General features: G+C 47.1%; 2 protein-coding genes and 1 pseudogene across 2 annotated transcripts; 2 read left to right on the top strand and 1 right to left on the bottom strand.

Moving 5' to 3' along the window:
* Positions 1-822: 822 nt before the first annotated feature.
* LOC111145377 (paired like homeodomain 3) lies at positions 823-2,461 on the top strand. Its single transcript, XM_022500245.1, has 3 exons — positions 823-940; positions 1,116-1,318; positions 1,874-2,461. Exons 1-3 carry the CDS (start codon positions 823-825, stop codon positions 2,459-2,461), a joined length of 909 nt encoding a protein of 302 aa, XP_022355953.1.
* Positions 2,462-3,389: 928 nt separating this feature from the next.
* On the bottom strand, positions 3,390-6,835 carry LOC111145439 (ELOVL fatty acid elongase 3). The gene is made up of 4 exons (XM_022500330.1): positions 6,542-6,835; positions 5,206-5,337; positions 4,405-4,556; positions 3,390-4,147 (listed from the first exon to the last, which is right to left on the bottom strand). The coding sequence occupies exons 1-4, from the start codon at positions 6,640-6,642 to the stop codon at positions 3,720-3,722; spliced, it is 813 nt and encodes a 270-aa protein (XP_022356038.1). The 5' UTR covers positions 6,643-6,835; the 3' UTR covers positions 3,390-3,719.
* Positions 6,836-7,095: 260 nt separating this feature from the next.
* On the top strand, positions 7,096-16,737 carry LOC111145027 (annotated as a pseudogene).
* Positions 16,738-19,468: the final 2,731 nt, after the last annotated feature.

The following is a 19,468-nucleotide window of genomic DNA, read 5'->3' as shown; positions in this document are numbered from 1 at the left end:
CCAAGCTAGACTTCTATCCCTGAGGCTGGCCCCAAGTTCCAGTCCTTGAGGGGATTTCTGAGTAGGGCCCCCAGGAACACAATTTGAAAAAGCAAATGAAGAAAAAGCAGTAGCTTACAAGTTTCCCAGACCTGGTTCAGATCCCAGCTTCACCATGCACAAGCTCTGTGAGCTTAGTGGTAACTTCAAGTCTGTTCCCTCACCTGAACAAGGGTGATATTTAAGATAGATGCATTCTTGTGAGGAGAGAAATAATGAGACAAAGGCCCATAGTAAGTATTCATAAATAATAGCAGTGATTATCCGTATGCGAGACATATTGGGCCTGGTTCAAAAATCAAATCTGTCCCACTGGAGAGTAACAGAGGTTTGGGCTGTGTTCAGGTGTGATCAGCTGAGGGGCAGGTGTGAGTTTGTGGGGATACTGGACATACATGTGAGAAGGAACTCAAGTTTTGGAAGATGTGGTGTGCAATAGCATGGTTTTCCATGCAATGGCATAGTTTTCCTTAGCGGATTCAAAAAGTGTCTATTGCACACCAACTGGACACCAGGCAGAGTTCTAGCTAGGTGCCCAGCAGTGAACAAAATACAGTCTGTGTGCATGTCTGTGCATAATGCCCCTGGGAATACCCCCTTCTCCCCTTAGGCTGCTATTTCCCTATTCTATCCTAGGGCACCCCGCAGAGGGGTAGCTTTATGTCGGTAGCTGAGAAAGGAGCAGTGAACTTGAGGGGAAACACTACTAGGAACCGGTTAACTGTGAGATTTTATCCCCATCCACCTGATCTGTGTCTTGTCTTCTTCCAGAGTCCTCCCTCCATGGAGTTCGGCCTGCTCAGCGAGGCGGAGGCCCGCAGCCCGGCCCTCTCGCTGTCAGATGCGGGCACTCCCCACCCACCCCTCCCAGAACACAGCTGCAAGGGCCAAGAGCACAGCGGTGAGCGCACCCCCTACCAGGGGTAGGGGAGATAACAGTTCAATCCCTCCTGGGGGTGACATCTGGCCGTGGGGGAATGCCGGGTGGGAGTGAGCGGTCAGTGGAGGAGGTCCTGGAGCCGCAGAATCCGCGCAGGCCTGGGCGCCCTGTGACCTGCCCCCACCTCGGCCCCCAGACTCGGAGAAGGCCTCGGCTTCGCTGCCCGGCGGCTCCCCCGAAGACGGCTCGCTGAAGAAGAAGCAGCGGCGGCAGCGCACCCACTTCACCAGCCAGCAGTTGCAGGAGCTGGAGGCGACCTTCCAGAGGAACCGCTACCCTGACATGAGCACGCGCGAAGAGATCGCGGTGTGGACCAACCTCACCGAGGCCCGCGTGCGGGTACGGCCCTCCCAAACCTGAGCCCTCCACTACACGCCCGCCCCCGCCCCCCGCCCACCTTCCCCCTCCAGCCCCGGCCTCCTTCTCAGCCGCCGCTCTGCGAGCAGCCCTGGAGCTCCCAGCCGGCGCTCCCGCCCTGATTGCCTACCCTCGGCCCCACACCCGACCGGCCCCTGCCTCGGTCTGCTGCCCCGCACAGCCTCCTTTGCTCCGGCCTCTGCTCCACCTCCATCCACCCTGTCGTCCCAGGCCCCTCGTTCCTTTACCCCCAACACTGTCTCCCGTGCTCTTCTTCACTCCTCTTTGACTCCATCCTTCGTGCTCCCGCCCCAGACCCTATCGCCCTGACTCAGTCCTGTCGCCCACTCCTGTTCTCAGCACCCGGACTCGGTGCGCTCCTTCCACCCCCAGCCTGGCTGCCCCACTTCCGTTTCGTTTCTCCTCGGCACGGTCCCGGCCCGAGCTCCGGGATCTGGGATCCAGCCGCTGCCGCGCGGACCCGGGCCGACCCCCCGCCCGGCTCCGGCCCTGACAGCCTTTCTCCAACGCCCGCAGGTGTGGTTCAAGAACCGGCGCGCCAAGTGGCGGAAGCGCGAGCGCAGCCAACAGGCCGAGCTGTGCAAGGGCGGCTTCGCCGCGCCACTCGGGGGGCTGGTGCCGCCCTATGAAGAGGTGTACCCCGGCTACTCGTACGGCAATTGGCCACCCAAGGCGCTCGGCCCGCCGCTCGCCGCAAAGACCTTCCCGTTCGCCTTCAACTCGGTCAATGTGGGGCCTCTGGCTTCGCAGCCCGTCTTCTCGCCACCCAGCTCCATCGCCGCCTCCATGGTGCCCTCGGCCGCAGCCGCCCCGGGCGCCGTGCCAGGGCCCGGGGCTCTGCAGGGCCTGGGCGGGGGGCCCCCCGGGCTGGCTCCCGCCGCAGTGTCCTCCGGGGCAGTGTCCTGCCCTTACGCCTCGGCCGCTGCAGCCGCAGCCGCAGCCGCCTCCTCCCCCTACGTATATCGGGACCCGTGTAACTCGAGTCTGGCCAGCCTGAGGCTCAAGGCCAAACAGCACGCCTCTTTCAGCTATCCCGCCGTGCCCGGGCCGCCCCCGGCCGCCAACCTCAGTCCGTGCCAGTACGCCGTGGAACGGCCTGTATGAATGGCCCGGTCCGTCTACCATCCCCGAGGGCGGGGGCGAGAATTCACAACCTCCCCCGACGGGGGTCGTCTTGACTGGCTTGCCCCTACCCCGGGGTCTGAGAGGGGTGCTGGGGCAGCTCGGGGAGGGGGGCGCGGCCAGCTCAGGAGAGAGACTACCCCCTGCCGACCCTGAGGGGTGGACTGGGCCCTACACACAGTCCACACCCCTGGGACTAAGGCCAGGAACAGGGACCAGTTCCCCGGGGGCCAACTGACCCTTGGCCCACCCCGCCTTCTCCAGACTCCCCTCCCCCATTTTCAAAGATAAACTAAATAAACGTGCGCGGACTGCCAAAGGCCTGATGATTCAGAGTTGCGGTTGAGCTCCCGCCCCTCATGCTACCCCATGTCTAGAGGAGTGCACAGGAAAGAAGTGAGGCCCGGGCTTCTAGGGCTTCAGTCCCCTCTCAGCTCCCAGCACCGGGATGGGGCAGCTGGGAGATTCCTGGAGCAAAGTGGGGCACGTGCCCTGCGTGCGAATACGTAAGTGTGGTTTAGGACTAGCTACTTGGTTGGCGTTGGCCAAAGCTGGTGCTGCGGCGCCACCTCGTGGTCTCATGGAGGATAACTGGAAGTTCTGGTCAGGAACCCTTGTGGGAGTCAATTCTGCAACTTAGGAAGCTTATGACCTTAGATAAGTTAGCACCGCCTTCCTGCACCTGTTTCTCACTGTTCCTATGAGGGGCTTGGGTCTCTAATAGCAATAAAATTCTGGTCTGTAACAGACATTTATTAAGCGCCTACTAGGCCTAGAATTCTTATTGTCTGCGTGTGTGTACCTCTCATCTTTCCACACACCTTCTTTGGCTTCTCAGTGATCACCCTGCTGCCAGCAGCCCTTTCCCATCACAGCAGTCCTCTTCCCCCAAATCTTAAAACCCCAGAAGACTTGTTGAAATCTTTAATTTAAAAATGGAACAAGAGGAAGATTTCTGGATAGAAATATAAATAACTCAGCTCTGGGGATCCTCCTCAGTTCTACCCCCATCCCAGGGCTTGCTTGGCCTTCACATTAAAAATGGAAACATCAAAGTACTAGATTACACCCCACCCACGGCTGACACTTCTTGCCTGTTATAACTTCCTGCTACTTTGGAGCACAGATCCCATGGGAAAAACCATGCAGGGAAGGCCTCCTAATTATTCTCCCAAACCTAAGATCAACTCCTTGGTGCTGTGGCAGAGAGAGAGCCTGGGGCTCCTTTTTCTCCAGCTTTTCACTGGCTCTTGATCTTGGCTTTGACCTTGGGCACTAGGTAGGTTTGGTGGAAGAAATGGGCAAAGAGGATGAAATAGGTCGTATACAAGACAAGGGACCAGAAGCAGTGTTCCATTGTGGTGTAGCATCCCTGTTCCTGTCTCCAGAGGTAAGTTAGGATGCCAACAATTGCTCCCATAAACATCTGTAGGATCTGCAGGCTGGTGATGAGCATAGGTAACCACCTGGGGGACTTCACTTTGGCAGCCCTCAGAGTGTAGTAGATGTACATGATGGCATGCACACCGTAGTTCATGGTCATGAACCAGCCTCCTGCAGACACCTTGTTCTTGTATCCAAAGCTCGTATACACTAGCACTGAGCTGTGGTGGTACCAGTGCACAAAGATAAGCGGTCGCTTACGCAGGATGATGAAGGCCGTGTCTCCTGGGAAATGGAGAGTCATAGCTGGCTTACCACCCAGTGTTGGGACCACCCTCCCTGATGGATATAGGGACACAGGGGGAATTCTCAGGGCATGGAAAAGGGTCTTTGTGGCAAATAACTTAAAGAGGGGCTTGGGTAAGGGTGTTGTTAGGACCCAAGGGTGGGGGAGTGACTCTCCGTGTAATGGGAGAGGTAGGGGGGCCCTGAGGAGGGATGCAGTTGACTGGGCACCAGAGAGACAAAGCTTTGCCACTCACCAAGTTCAATAACCTTGCTGAGAACAAAGAGACAGGACCAGAATCCGATTATGGGAGTGTTGGCAGAGGTAGAGAAGCACACAGTTTTCTTTAGGCTCCCCCTAAGTACCAGGGTAGCCATATAGCCCCATGTCCTCAGTGCCCCCAGGATACTGAAATGGGACAGAGGAAAAGGGTATAAGGGTCATCCCCAGACACCAATTCACCCTTCTCCCTTGGCCTGGCAGGTCACTGCCTCAAGCTCCACCATTTACCCCCTTCCGGCAGAATGGGTCACAGCTTCTGAGATCCTGGGGCCAGGATCCAACCAGGAATCTAGAGGAGATGAGGGCTGGGGAAGGACCAGGGAATGCTGGAGGATGAGACTGAAAGTTGAGTTAGGGACTAGGGTTAATGGGATGGGTAGGAACCTGGGAGGGGATGGGGGATGGAATCTGGGAAGGAGGGGCTAGAGAAGTTATTGGAAGGTATTGGGAGAGGGTGTTAGATGCTGAGAGCATTAGAGGTTGGAGGAAATTGTTAAAAGTACAGACTCCATGAGCACAAGTGGATTTATGAGAGAGAGAGCAGAGGTTGCCAGTGTGGGGCCTGGGGAAGAAGGAAAGCAGGGTAATATGGGAGGAGGATGGAAGCTGGGGAAGGAACTGGAGCTGAGGGAATGGGTTAGGGAGAGAGTTAGAGGAAAACTTGGGGCACTTGACTCACTTAGGGTTTCCAGAAAGCTTTTAGGGATAGAATGAGGATCTAGGGTCTACAGGATAGTCAGGGAGTGGAGATGCGGCGGGGGGGGGGGTGTCTTACCTGAAGATTGCAAGGCCGAGGGACCAAAGGATGAGAGGCCCCTGCAAGTTGAAGCCCTTCCGTGCCTTCATGTAGTTCTGCCCCACAAAGATGAGCAGCAGGTAGACCAGAGCTATGGGGAATGAGGTTGCCCTGGCAGGCAGAAGGCAGAGGGGATGGGCTTATGGGTGGGTCCTGGTTAGAGGAATGCCCACTCATCTCTCAGGGTCAGTGCTCTGGGTTGGAGTCCCAACTCTGCCACTTACCAGCTGCGTGACTTTGGAAAAATAACATTCCCTGACAGTGTTAAGGTATATAAAGTACCTAGCACAGGGCTGGGGCTGTGTACAGGTTTCTGTGATTATTGCTCTCAGGGGAATTGTGAGTGGGTGACAACTACTGGGTCCATGTCTAGAACCAACCCAGGACTCTAGTGTTTAGAAGAATGTGGCAATAGTTTCTGCCTGTTTGGGTCATGGCAAATTGTCAGTCCACAAACTGACAAAAGTCAGTCCACAAACACCTCTGAGGAGCTTTAGGGCAAAGTCAAAGAGACTAGGGAAATCCTGAAAGAGGTTCCCAACTGTGTCTCCTTTTCCACAGCGGGAGACAATGGAGCATTTGGGGAACAATGTGATAATTGTGAAGGGCAGAGGGTCCCTGGGCACCAGCACTATGCCCGCACACCTGCACACACAGCCACAATGGACAGAGGAGAGTCGTTCTAGAAGGTGGAGAGGAGGAGGAGTTCAGATCAACCCCTTCCTCAGAGATCATGTCTCACTCCCCTCTTTCCCTTCAGTTTCCATATCCTACTTTCCTCAACCCATTTTCTTCCTTTCTCCCTCCCTTCCATCCTGTCTCTTCCTCTCTCATTCTTTCTTTCCTCCAGATCTAATCTCTGAGATGTCATGCTAACTGCACCTTGGACAACAGGGATTTGGAGACAGTACAGGGGAGCCCCACACCTTTGCTCTTTAAGAAAACCGTAGCAGGGGTGCCTGGGTGGCCCAGTTGCTTAAGCGTCTGCCTTCAGCTTGGGTCATGATCCCAGAATTCTGGGATCGAGTCCCACATCGGACTCCCTTCATCGAGGAGCCTGCTTCTCCCTCTCCCTCTGCCCCACCCCCTGCTCATGCTGTCTCTCTCTCTCAGATAAATAAATGAAATCTTAAAAAAAAAAAAAAAAAAAAAAAGAAAAGAAAAAAAAAAAAAAAAAAAAAAAAAAAAAAAGAAAAGAAAAACAAAGAAAATAATCGCAGGCACCCAGTATCTCCTCCCCGACGCCAACCCTCCCTAAATAGCACTCGTTAAGGTCAGGACCCTGGCACTGCCCTTCGCCTTCCCCAGGTCTCACCAGTACTTCTCCAAAAGGGGCCTCATGTTCCAGTACAGCTCGAAGTTGTAAGGCTCCAACATCTGCTCTGTTCCGTCCGAGGCATTCATGGCTGTGACCATTTAGTTCTGCAGATGCCGAGGTCCGGAGCTTGAGAAACTGGGCTAAAGGTTAAGGTCACCGAGGATGGAGCGAACTTTGGGGCAGGACAAAACGCACGTGGGACCCAAGGAACTCCGCGGCCAGCAAGGAGCGTCAGATTCAGGCACATGGGCCACACTCAGAAAACTTCCACCGCCGCCGCCACTGCGGTTTATGAAGCTGGATTGCAAAACTGCGAGCCTGGGGCGGGAGGGTGGGGGCACCGCGGCCCCTCCCAAGGCCAGGCAGTTATCCAATCTCGACTAAGATACGCCCCTCTCCTGCAACTCGCTCTCTGATTGATCATCCTCAAGGGCACCTCCCCCAGGGGTTTCTCACAGCCTAATCCAAACGCCTGTGACAGGTTCCCACCATGCCCACCTTCCCATCCTTTTCTCCCACACCTCCATGCCCAACTGCTTGGCTTAGCTCCTATGGCCTTGCCGGTGCCGGGACAGACCAGTCTTCCCCTGGTACAGCCAACCATACCCTTTGCCTCAGTTCGCTTTAATCCTGACCTACTTGGCAGTGAGGAGACGGTGAGGATGTCCTCAGCCTCTGATGCCTGAGTTCAGTAATTCGGGTGTCAGTTTCCCGCCTCCCTGAGTCCCTGGGGAACCCAGACCCCGGATCAAGATGAATCTCCCCATAGTCCCATCTGCCCTCTTCAGGTCAGTGATTGTAGTGGAAAGGAGATACTTTTAATTTTTTTTTTTTTTTTTGAAGATTTTATTTATTGGGGCGCCTGGGTGACTCAGTCTGCCTTCAGCTCAGGTCATGATCCCGGAGTCCTAGGATCGAGTCCCGTATCAGGCACCCTGCTCAGCGGGAAACCTGCTTCTCCCTCTCCCATTTCCCCTGCTTGTGTTCCCTCTCTCGAACTCTCTCTCTCTGCCAAATAAATAATTAAACTTTAAAAAGAAAATAAAGATTTTATTTACTTATTTGACAGAGAGAGAGAGAGAATGAGTGGTGGGGGTGCTATCTAAATGGCCTTCAAGTGTATCCCTTTGTCCCTGTACTTCACCTCTCACATGGTTGGCTCTCACTACAGCCATTATCTTAGTCTCATTAACTGGTCGCACCACCTCCTTCTCTAATACAGTGCTTCTCTCTCTTCACTGCATTAGAATTGGAAAGGAACTCCCAAACCTGGCTGATTGTGACATTCTTGAGCCCCAATCCCAGAGTTTCAGACCCAGTAGGTGGTCCCAGACCATTTTTGGGAAACCATCATTGCCCTCTCATCTAAAACTTGCAATGGAGGGGCGCCTGGGTGGCTCAGTTGGTTAAGCGTCTGCCTTAGGCTCAGGTCATGATCCCAGGGTCCTGGCCTGGAATAGAGCCCCATGTCCAGCTTCCCTGCTCGCAGGGAGCCTGCTTCTCTCTCTCTCCCTCTGCCCCTTCCCCTGCTCTCCTCATGCTCTCTAATAAATAAATAAAATCTCTAATAAAATAAAATCTAAATTGGATCATGCTGCTTTCCTGCTTCAAACCCTTCAGTGGCTCTCCCCGCCCCCCAAAACATTTTACTCATTTATTTGAGAGGGAGAGAGGAGAGAGAAAAAGAGCACACATGCAACCCGAAGCTCACACAAGTGGGGGGAGGTAGACCCGAAGGTAGGCACAACCAACTGAACCACGCAGGCGCCCCCGTCAGTGGCTCTTGACTGCTTCATACGTAGGCTGACACTCAGAAGGTGCTGGGTACATATTTGATGGATGAATGAATAAATGGAAGGATGACTACTACAAGAATAATACAGGTGTTGCGAGAGCTGGATTCAAATCCCAGCTTCACTGTTAACTAGTCATGTCGTTTTTGGCAAGTTATCTAACCTCTTTGAGACTCGAATTTTTCATCAGTAAAATATAGACTGTCATACTTGCCTGCTGACCTCACATGGTTGGGGGTCAATATACAAATCACATAATGTCAAGGAAAGGATACTGTGGATTAAACAGACACATGGAAATGTCAGGGTGAGTCATTTTGGAAAATTTACAAATGCATATAGTGTAAGTATACTCGGTCCTGAGTTTCTCTCGAAGATATTTTACATTGTCTTTCTCTGTGAAGTTTAAAGGTTTTATTTTATTTTTTACAGTTTTTTTTGGGAAAGAGTGGCTTTTTTTTTTTTTTTAAGATTTTATTTATTTATTTGAGAGAGAGCATGCAGGAACGGGGTTGGCGGGGGGTTGGTGGAGGAGTGGCAGAGGGAAAGGGAGAAGCAGACTCTCCGCTGAGCAGAGAGCCTGTCACTGGACGGGATCCCAGCACTCCAGGATCATGACCTGAGCTGAAGGCAGACACTTAACTGACTGAGCCACCCAGATGCCTCTATTTTTTTTTTTAAGATTTTATTTATTTATTTATTTATTTGAGAGAGAGGCAGGGAGAGCACAGAGGGAGAGGGAGAAGTAAACTTCCTGCTGAGCAGAGACCCTGCCTCAAGCTTGATCCCAGAACCCTGAGATCATGACCTGAGCTGAAGGCAGACACTTAACCAACTGTGCCACTCAGGTGCCCCGCCCCTATTTTTCCTTTTTTAAGATATATCTATTTATTTGAGAGAGAGAGAGCACACATGTACACACACAGGCATGGGTCAGGGAGAGGCAGAAGGAAAGAGAGAATCTCAATCAGGCTCGTCTCTGAGCACGGAGCTGGACAGAAAGCTCGATCCCAGGACCCTGAGATCACGATCTGAGCTGAAATCAAGAGTCTGATGCTTAACTGACTGAGCCACCCAGGCATCCCTAAAGATTTTATTTTTAAGTAATCTCTACACCTGGTGTGGGACTTGAACTCATAATCCCAAGATCAAGAGTCATAGGCTCCACTGACTTGAGTCAGCCAGGCGTCCCTTATTATTTCTCAATGAATGCTTGTTTACCCCACTAGTCCTTGAACTCCATAAACGCAGGGAATATGTCTATTTTGCTCAATATCATTCCCCTAACTCTGGGCACATACTAGGTACTCGGATAATATTTGCTACATGGCTGATTGGATGGGTGAAATCCTCAGCCTATAAATCTGGGTGACACTCTTCGTTTCCCCAGGATAAACAAAACACCCCAAGCTTGTCTGGCCTTTTGGCTCTTGGCCTCAGCTTCCTCATCTGGAAAATGGGGATAATATCTACCTCAGAAGAATGTTTATGAGAATCAACGAGATCATATATTTAGTTAAAGAGCATTATACAATGTAAAGTGTTAAGCGAACACCAAAGAAGGTAAATTTGACAAATTTTAATTTCTTTTTAATAAAGCTGAATTAAATTAACTTGAAAGTCACAATCTGGCGAATGGTTGCACAACAATATGAAATGTACTTAACAATACTGAATTACACAGTTAAAATTGGTAAATTTTATGTTACCCCATCTTCCTGCCATTTTTAAAAATTTAAAGGAAAAGTTATAATGGGAACAGTTTTAAGATAAAAAGTTAATGTGCATACTACCTAATAAGCTTGACCTTTAGTCCTATCTCTGACCCTTGGTAAGTGGCTAAAAACATAGGCTCATCTTATAGACTCCAATGTCTCCAAATCTACCTGTCATTAGCTTTCAGAAAGATCATCCTAAAAGACACATTATCTCATGCCATTTCTCTTTAAGAACAAAGGAAGTTATCACATTTTAGCTTTAGAAAATTCACAACTCCATTACACAAATACTATATTTTCTGTTTTTCAACCACTTTACCTCTCTCCACATTGTTTTATTTCTCCAGACATCTTCTCACCCTGACAAATCCTTCTCTTTGTTTGGGCTTATCTCTAAAGGCACTTGACCTGCGAAACCTAACCTGCTTAAGAGTCAACTCCTTCCTTCTCCGTCTTCCACCCACAGGACTTTGCCCAAGCTGCCTGGTGGTATTGCACTTCTACAAATGGAGTAAGTTAATTATATATTTTCTATACTACCTGGTTCCCCCACCCTATCCCAATGGTCATTTTTGTTAGGGCACTCATCCTTAAGGGAAGCACATAGCACTTGGCACAAAATCCGTTTGTTGTTTTGAATTGAATAGGCATCTAGGGGAAATACAAACAGTAAACATATATACATATATTTTTTAAAGACTCAACTTCCTTAGTAATTATGGAAATGCAAATTAAAGACTATATGTATAGTATGGTCCCAATTAACAGCCATTAAACCAAGTAAAAATTAAATACCCAACGCCAGTCAAAGCCCTGGGAAAAGACACATCCATACCTAGCTAGTGGCTGGGTAAATTGACTTAATCCTTCTAGAAGCACACTTAGGTAACACTGGTATGCTTTGGCCCAGTCCCTCACCTAGAAATTTAAAACCCAACGATATAAGCCAAAAGAAAAAAAAATCTGTATTTACTGAAACACTTATGTCAGGCGATGATTAAATTATTAAACACTTAACAGTACAAAACAGCTTACAGCTACCAGAACATGGAGAAATATGAAACCATGTTTGTAAAATAATGTGAAAGAAAACAATATTTAAAACTGTAACTATCCTATTACCTCAGTTACCTCAAAGTGATGATGTTTTTAATTTTTTAAAAGATTTTATTTATTTACTTGACAGAGAGAGAGAACAAGCACAAGCAGGGGGAGAGGCAGGAGAGGGAGAGGGAGAAGCAGGCTCCCCACTGAGCAGGGAGCCAGATGTGGGACTGGATTCCAGGACCCTGGGATCATGACCTGAGCCAAAGGCAGATGCTTAACTGACTGAGCCACCCAAGTGCCCTAGTGATGTTTTCAAAGAGTGAAGTTGGAAAGAAACACTAAAACATGAAATCATTTGATGGGGGTGCGTGAGATTATAGGAACAAAATTAGAAGTATTTTAAATTTTCTTTCGTGATATTTTAAAATTGATGTCACAAGATTTTGGAATGCTACACATCCAGGGAAAAATGTTTTTAATAGCTTAGGAAGTGCTGTGGATAGAATGTAAAATTCCATCCTATCTATGTAGGATATGAGACTGGATAATATGGTCTCAGATTTGTGGAGCAAAATCATAGAAGACTGTAGATAGAATATTTGTAAACTTTCTGTAGAGGAAAAAAAATATGAAAGAAAACTATGCTGAAAACAAACACTGGAAGGAAATGCACCAAAATGCTAACAGTTTGGATGGTGGAATATGAGTGTTTCTTTTTTTTTTTTTTTAAAGATTTTATTTATTTATTTGACAGACAGAGATCACAAGTAGGCAGAGAGGCAGGCAGAGAGAGAGAGAAGGGGAAGCAGGCTCCCCGCTGAGCAGAGAGCCCGATGCGGGGCTCGATCCCAGGACCCTGGGATCATGACCCGAGCCGAAGGCAGAGGCTTTAACCCACTGAGCCACCCAGGCGCCCCTGAAGTGGGTCATACCTGTTATATGAACAAATTGATGTTTTAAAAATACAATTATAACAACAACAACTAACATCTACTGAGTTTTGCCATGTGCCAGGCATGGGCTAAGAATTTAGTAAGAACTTGAGGCATACAGAGGTTAAAATGTGTCTAAGATTATACAGTCAGCCAGAAGCTGTGAATTTCTGGAGGCGACTGGATCCTTACAGCAGGGAAGAGACCAAGATGGAGTGGGAAGTGCTTCCTGTGGGAGTAAAGTGGGTGTGATAAGAAAGGAAATTGACTGTACTGGCCCACAAAGGGTCTTGGTGTGAAAACTGAGCCGGAACAACTAGCAGGCCTCAGAGAACAGGTCCAGCGGCTCAAGATCTAGAGGGTCATGTTGTGGGGGTTACACCCCAATCAGAATTCTCTGTGTAGAATCCAAGGGAAATAAGCAAGGCATGCAAGATATTAAGGATGTCCAGTATGAGCCAAGAAAACCTGTTCTTGGACGGTTGGCCACCTATCAGGGATGTAGGGCTAACATGTGCCTTTCAGCAGCTGGAAGGGTCAGTATGGATGAGAGGCATGCAGGGAAAAGAGGAAAAATGGGGAAATAGTCGAAGGGGTAGAAGAAATGGAGGGTCCATGATAGAGAAATCGCCCCCAGTTAGTCCTATCCATGGCTTCAGGGACAGAATGGGCTCAGGAGGCCAACTAGTGGGATGGAACAGGGTGTTGCTTAATTAACCCTAAGGCCTGAGCATCTCTAGATCGTCTGATTGGGAGGCTGAGCCGTTGCAAGCCAGTGTCTGCACCTTGACATTTCACCCAGCTGATTAGCTCTTCTCCTGGGATCATTTCCAAATCTCAATTTCTACTGCTTCCTTGAGAGCTCACTCTTCTGATTCCTCTGTGGAAAACAACCAACCTCCTTTGGTTTCTCCCCTGCATATCTGAGAGCTTGGAGAAATGTCAGTTCTGTCCACGAGACTGGGAACTAGTTCATTAATATTATCTGAATCAGTGCATTCAATAGCTAGTTCCACCACCTTAGAACCCGAGTCCATAGTTGGACTATTGCTAGTTGGTATGAGCCTGAATCATACTTTTTGCTTTTTGTTTTCCTAACTGTGTCATCCTGCCTCCCCAGGACCAGGACCATGTCTGTCACACCATCCAGTCTATCAAAACCTCAAGGTTCTACCGCCAAATACATACGTTGCTCTGTCCACTACATCCAAACGGATCTAAGGCAGGAAACTAATAACACACTCAAATTGGCTAATTCTAGAGAAGTTTGATAAGGGAACTATTAAACTAATAAACCAGTGTAGAGAAATACAGGTGGCAGCCACTTTACCCTTAGAAGGAAGGAAGGGGAGAAGGGAGCCATTACTAGAATACAGAGACACACAGAACTTTGTGGAGAAGGCTGCCTGGCAAGAGCTAGTACCTGTTATCAGTTGCCATAGGTGCTCACAGCAACCCTGCAGACTGAGATCTCTTCCCAGTGCTGCACATTGGCCACGTTCAACCAGAAGCCAGAGGGCCTAGGAGCCAGTTAATCAGTCTACATAGGTCAACTTCTAGAGGAGGACAGAGTGAACCTGGAGGGGTAAACAGAACATCATCATCTTTAACCTAGACTCCTGCAGTAACCTTAACCTATTGTCTGATTTCTTCACAGCTGCCAAAGTAATCCTTTTTTATCTAATGTAATTAAATATATGATGAAAGTCACCATTTTAACAATTTTTTTCATTTTAATTAATTTATTTGGCAGAGAGAGAGTGCACAAGCAGGGTGAGTAGCTGGCAGAGGGAGAGGGAAAAGGAGGCTCCTCACTGAGTAGAGACACCGATGTGGGGCTCCATCCCAGGACCCTGAGGTCATGACCTAAGCCAAAGGCAAACGCTTAACCAACTGAGCCACCCAGGGACCCTTATTATAATTTTATAAGAAGTTTAAATTGAGAAGTATTACAAGGTTTTGAGGAGAGGAATTACATCAACATATATATTTATATAACATATAATTTATAATTTCTACATCTATATTATTTATATATAATATATATTTATAATCTTTAAAATCTTATACAGATAGATTTAGATTTTTTCTATATATTATATACATATAGATTTTATTTTATTTTTTTTAAAGATTTTATTTATTTATTTGACAGACAGAGATCACAAGTAGAGAGAGAGGCAGGCAGAGAGAGAGGGAGGAAGCAGGCTCCCTGCTGAGCAGAGAGCCTGATGTGGGGCTCAATCCCAGGACCCTGAGATCATGACCTGAGCTAAAGGCAGAGGCTTTAACCCACTGAGCCACCCAGGCACCCGATTTCATTTTATTATTTTGTTATTTTCTTAAAGATTTTATTTATATATTGGGGAAAGAGCGAGAGTGAGCAGGGGGTAGGGGTAGAAGGAGAGGGAGAAGCAGACTCTCCACTGAGCAGGAAGCCCTACTCGGGACTTGATTCCAGGACCCAGAGATCATGACCTGAGTCAAAGGCAGACACTTACCTGACTGAGCCACCCAGACACCCTAGATTTTAAAGATTATATTTATTTATTTTGAGAGAGAGCATGAGTGGGGGGAGGGACAGAGGCAGAGGGAGAGAAAATCTCAAGCAGATTCCACACTGAGCATGAAGCCCTACGCAGCTTCACACAGCCCTGAGATCATGACCTAAGCTGAAATCAAGAGTGGAATGCTTAACCGACTGAGCCACCTAAGCACCTCATCTTTTGAAATTTTAAATCTTATGCTTGATCCTAGGACCTGAGGATCATGACCTGAGCCAAGGCAGATGCTTAACCATTTGAGCCATCCAGGCGCCCCCATTTTAACTTATTTATTTATTTAATATTTTATTTATTTATTTATTTATTTACTTACTTACTTACTTATCAGAGAGAGAGATAGCACAAGCAGGCAGAGTGGCAGGCAGAGGCAGAGAGAGATGCAGGCTCCCCCCTGAGCAAGGAGTCTGATGTGGGACTCGATCCCAGGACTCGGGGATCATGACCTGAGCCAAAGGCAGCAGCTTAACTGACTGAGCCACCCAGGCATCCCCTTTTTTTTTTTTTTTAAGATTTTATTTATTTGACAGACAGAGATCACAAGTAGGCAGAGAGGCAGGCAGAGAGAGAGGAAGAAGCAGGCTCCCCGCAGAGCGGAGAGCCCGATGCGGGACTCGATCCCAGGACCCTGAGATCATGACCTGAGCCGAAGGCAGCGGCTTAACCCACTAAGCCACCCAGGCGCCCCAACATCCCTTTTTTTTAAACTATTTTAAAGTGTAAGATTCAGTCACATTAATTATTTTCCACAATGTTCTGCAACCATCACTATTATGTATTTCCAAAATTTTTTATAACCCCAAACAGAAACTTCCCATTAACCAATAATTTCCCATTTCTCTCGCCCTGAAGCCCCTGATAACCTCTCATCTACATTCCATCTCTGTGAATTTGCCTATGTCAGATATTTCTTATAAATGGAGCCGTACAATATTTTTCCTTTTATATCTGACTTCTTTCACTTAGCATTATGTTTACAAGGCTTATGCATGTTATACCATGTATCAGAACTTCATTCCTTTCTATGTCTGATTAATATTCCATTGAATGCATATACCACATTATCCATTCATCTGTTGATGGACACTTTGGTTGTTTCAACCTTTGAATATTGTTAATAATGCTACAATGAACATTAGCATATATGTATTTGAGTCCCTATTTTCAATATTTCTGGGTATATATATAAGAGTAAAACTTCTGGGTCATATAGTAATTCTATGTTTAACTTTTTAAGGAACTCTAATGCACACTTTTAAAAATGATGTAAAATTCACAATGTCTGACTCAAAAAAAAACCCTAAACATCCAAAAAAATAAAAGCAAGAAAATATTATCCATAAACAGGATAAAAATCAATCAAAAGAGGCCAGAGGTGGATCTAGGGCTACAGAGACCCAGGGTCCTGGCAGCAGGGTGGCTACAAACTGAGAGCAAGGATATAGCCAGCCCGCCAAGGCCAGCTATAAGAAGCAAGGGACTGTCTTGGCTGGGTATCACTGGCCCAGATGTCAAAGAATGGGATGTATTCAAGACCACTCTGAGGCCATTTGCCAGCAAGCACAAGCAGACGATCCAGAAGCATCCTCAAGTTCCAAGTACAGTTCCAGGACACGTGTGCCACCACTGGTGTGGATCCTCTGACTTCTGAAAAAAGATTTTGGTCTGAGATACTGGGGATATAAATTATCAAAGTGTGCCTAGCCCTTTCATTTCCACTAAAATGGAAGATAGAAAAAAGATCCAAATGAAATTTCTTTGGAGAACTTTGGAGGACCTACAACAATAGGTATTAAAAGGAAGAAGAAATTTTGCCTAGGACATCAGCCAAGACAACCTGATCAGGGTCATTAAGTAACTAAAGCCACTGGCTTCAGCATCACCATTGTGGGTGGCACTTACCTCATTAGTCTGTTCTGAGTTCAAAACAGATCACACTAGTTGTTGCTGGCAGGGAAAATGGCCACATGAACATCAGTGAGATCAAAGCTAGATTAAGTGAGGCAAGTTCTGGAACATCTGCTGAAGGAAAGGTCAGCCTAGTTGGACCCAGAAGAGGCACACTACTGTCTGCCAGCCGTTTCCACTGACCTCTACTCCCATAAGATTACCACTGATAAGGCCAGAGAAGTCCTCTTCTGAATCTGAGAGTGTGGAAGGGGGCACAGCAGCTGTCAGGGAGGAGAGAGGAGCTACTGGTAAATAAAACCTGAACAACTTTGTTTAAAAGTTGTTTAATTTAAAACAAAAATATCAACCAATAAAAACAGATCCAGAAGGGTGCCTGGGTGGCTCAGTGGGTTAAAGCCTCTGCCTTCAGCTCAGGTCATGGTCCCAGGGTCCTGGAATCAAGCCCTGCCACGGGCTCTCTGCTCAGTGGGGAGCCTGTTTCCCTTCCTCTCTCTCTGCCTGCCTCTCTGCCTACTTGTAATCTGTCTGTCAAATAAATAAATAAATTTTAAAATCTTTTAAAAAAGATCCAGAAATAATGTGATGGAACTAACAAACAAGGGCATAAAAACAGTGATTATAAAAATGCTCTAGGGTGAATGGATGGCTCAATCAGTTAAGCATCTGCCTTCAGCTCAGGTTATGATCCCAGGGTCCTGGGATTAAGTCCCACATTGGGTCCCTGCTTAGTGGGGAGTCTGCTTCTCCCTCTTCCTCCACTTCTCCTTCCCCTTCTCTCTCTGCTGTGCTCTCTTTCTGTCAAATAAATAAATATAATCTTTTTAAAAATGATCTATACATTCAAAAAGGCAGGGGAAAACATGGCCACAAAAATTAGAGAAAATGAAGATATAAGAAAGATCACTGATGAAACGTCTAGATATTTAAAAAATACATTATATGAAATGGAAAATACACTGAATGGGATAAAAGCGGATGCTGAAGAAAAGATTAGTGATCTGAAGAAATAAGATAGAAACTAACCAGTGAGGAGTCCAAGATGGCAGAGGAGTAGGAGACCTTAATTTTTTCTGGTCCCAAGAATTCAGGTAGATAACAATCAAATCATTCTGAACACCTGTGAACTCAACTGGAGGTGGGAGAAAAGAATAGCTGCAACTCTGCGAATAGAAAAGCAACCACTTTCTGCAAGGTAGGAGGTGAGGAGAAGTGAATCCGAGGTGATATATGGGCAGGTAGACTGCAGGGGGTGGGCCTTGGGCAGGGAGCTTCCATCAGCTGGCTGTTGGCAAGTGATAGAGCAGGCGAGCACAAAATCAGAACTCTTAGAAGTCTGGGGCACCTGGGCGGCTCAGTGTGTTAGGCCTCTGCCTTCAGCTCAGGTCGTGGTCTCAGGGTCCTGGGATCGAGCCCTGCTTTGGGCTCTCCATTCAGCAGGGAGCCTGCTTCCCCCTCTCTCTCTGCCTGCCTCTCTGACTACTTGTGATCTCTCTCTCTCTTTCTCTCTATGTCAAATAAATAAATAAATAAAATATTTAAAAAGAAAAGAAAAAAGAACTCTTAGAAGTCTGCTTCAGTGAGGGACGTCACTCAGGTGGCTAACTGGGACAGAGCAGTAGGTGGGACAGTATGGTGTCAGGATCCTCGGGGTCACAGGAAGACTGTGGGTGACTGAGTGCGGCAGAGCTCCCAGGTATCCGAGTGGGAAGCTGGCTGCAATCAGCAAACCGAGGAGTGGGCTCTCCCTCCTTCCTTGAGACCGTCTTCCTCGCCCAGAGGAGCAGCACGGGAGCACACTGCAGGAGTCAACTGGGTTTGGAGACTCCCAATGGGGGCTGTGTGCCAGAGATAGAAACGCTTGGTCACAGGCCGGGTGAGAACGGAGCACGAGGCCAGAGACCAGGGAGACGGGAGTGACTGGCCGCTTTTCTCCAAGGGCGCACTGAGGAGTGGGGCCCTGAGCTCTCAGCCAGAGTTTGGGAGGCCGCCATTTCCATTCCCATCCTCCAGAGCTCTATGGAAAGCCTTCAGGGAAACGAAAGCCAGGAGAGCAAACTGGAGCAGATTACCTAACCTGGCTACTGGCAAGGGCGGTGCAATCCCTTCTTGGGCAAAGATACTTGAGAATCAAGGCAACAGGACCCTTCCCCAGAAGATCAGTGAGAATGTCCTGCCAAGACCAAGTTTATCAATCAATGAGAACTGTGTAACTCCAGAACTACGGAAATACACCACATAAAATTCATAGCTTTTTCCCCATGATTCTTTAGTCTTTCAGCTTTATTTTTAATTTTTTTCTTTCCTTTCTCAACCAATCTCTTATTTTACCAACTTCTTTTTAAAATCTTTTTTAATTTTCATTTTTGCAGCTACATTCTATGCCTTCATTGTATTTAATCTTATTTTTGTATATATATTAGCCTTTCTTTCTCTACAATTTTGGGATGCAGTTTCTTCTAACAGACTAAAATACACCCCAAATCTAGTGTATGGTTCTGTTCTAGTTACCTGTCTGCCTGTCTGATCATAACTTTTTTTAAGTCCTTTTAAATTTTCACCTTTACAGTTGCATTCTATCCTTTCAATATATTTATTTTTATATATACATATAGGTTTTTCTTTCTTTACAATTTTTAGATGTAGTTTCTTCTAACAAACTGACCAAAATACACTCAGGAGATAGTGTATTGCTCTGTTCTGTTCACCTGTCTGTTTATATCCTTTCCTTTTTTTTGTTTTTGCTTTTTTCCCTCTTTTGTTTTTTCTTCTTTTAATTTCCATTTTTATAGTTATATTTTCATTGTATTTATTTATTGTATTTGTATTTAATTTTATTTTTGTTTTTTGTTTTGTTTTTATATTTTGTTTATATTGTATTTGTATTTAATTTTATTTTTGTACATATATAAGTTTTCTTTCTTTACAATTTTGGGACATAGTTTTCTAAAAAAAGACCAAAATA

This window comes from Enhydra lutris, unplaced genomic scaffold (genome assembly GCF_002288905.1).
Source record: "Enhydra lutris kenyoni isolate GAN:26980312 unplaced genomic scaffold, ASM228890v2 scaffoldscaffold12, whole genome shotgun sequence".
Lineage (NCBI taxonomy): Eukaryota > Metazoa > Chordata > Mammalia > Carnivora > Mustelidae > Enhydra > Enhydra lutris.
The sequence above is the reverse complement of the archived record's forward strand: the minus strand, read 5'-3'. Positions and strand labels throughout refer to the sequence as shown.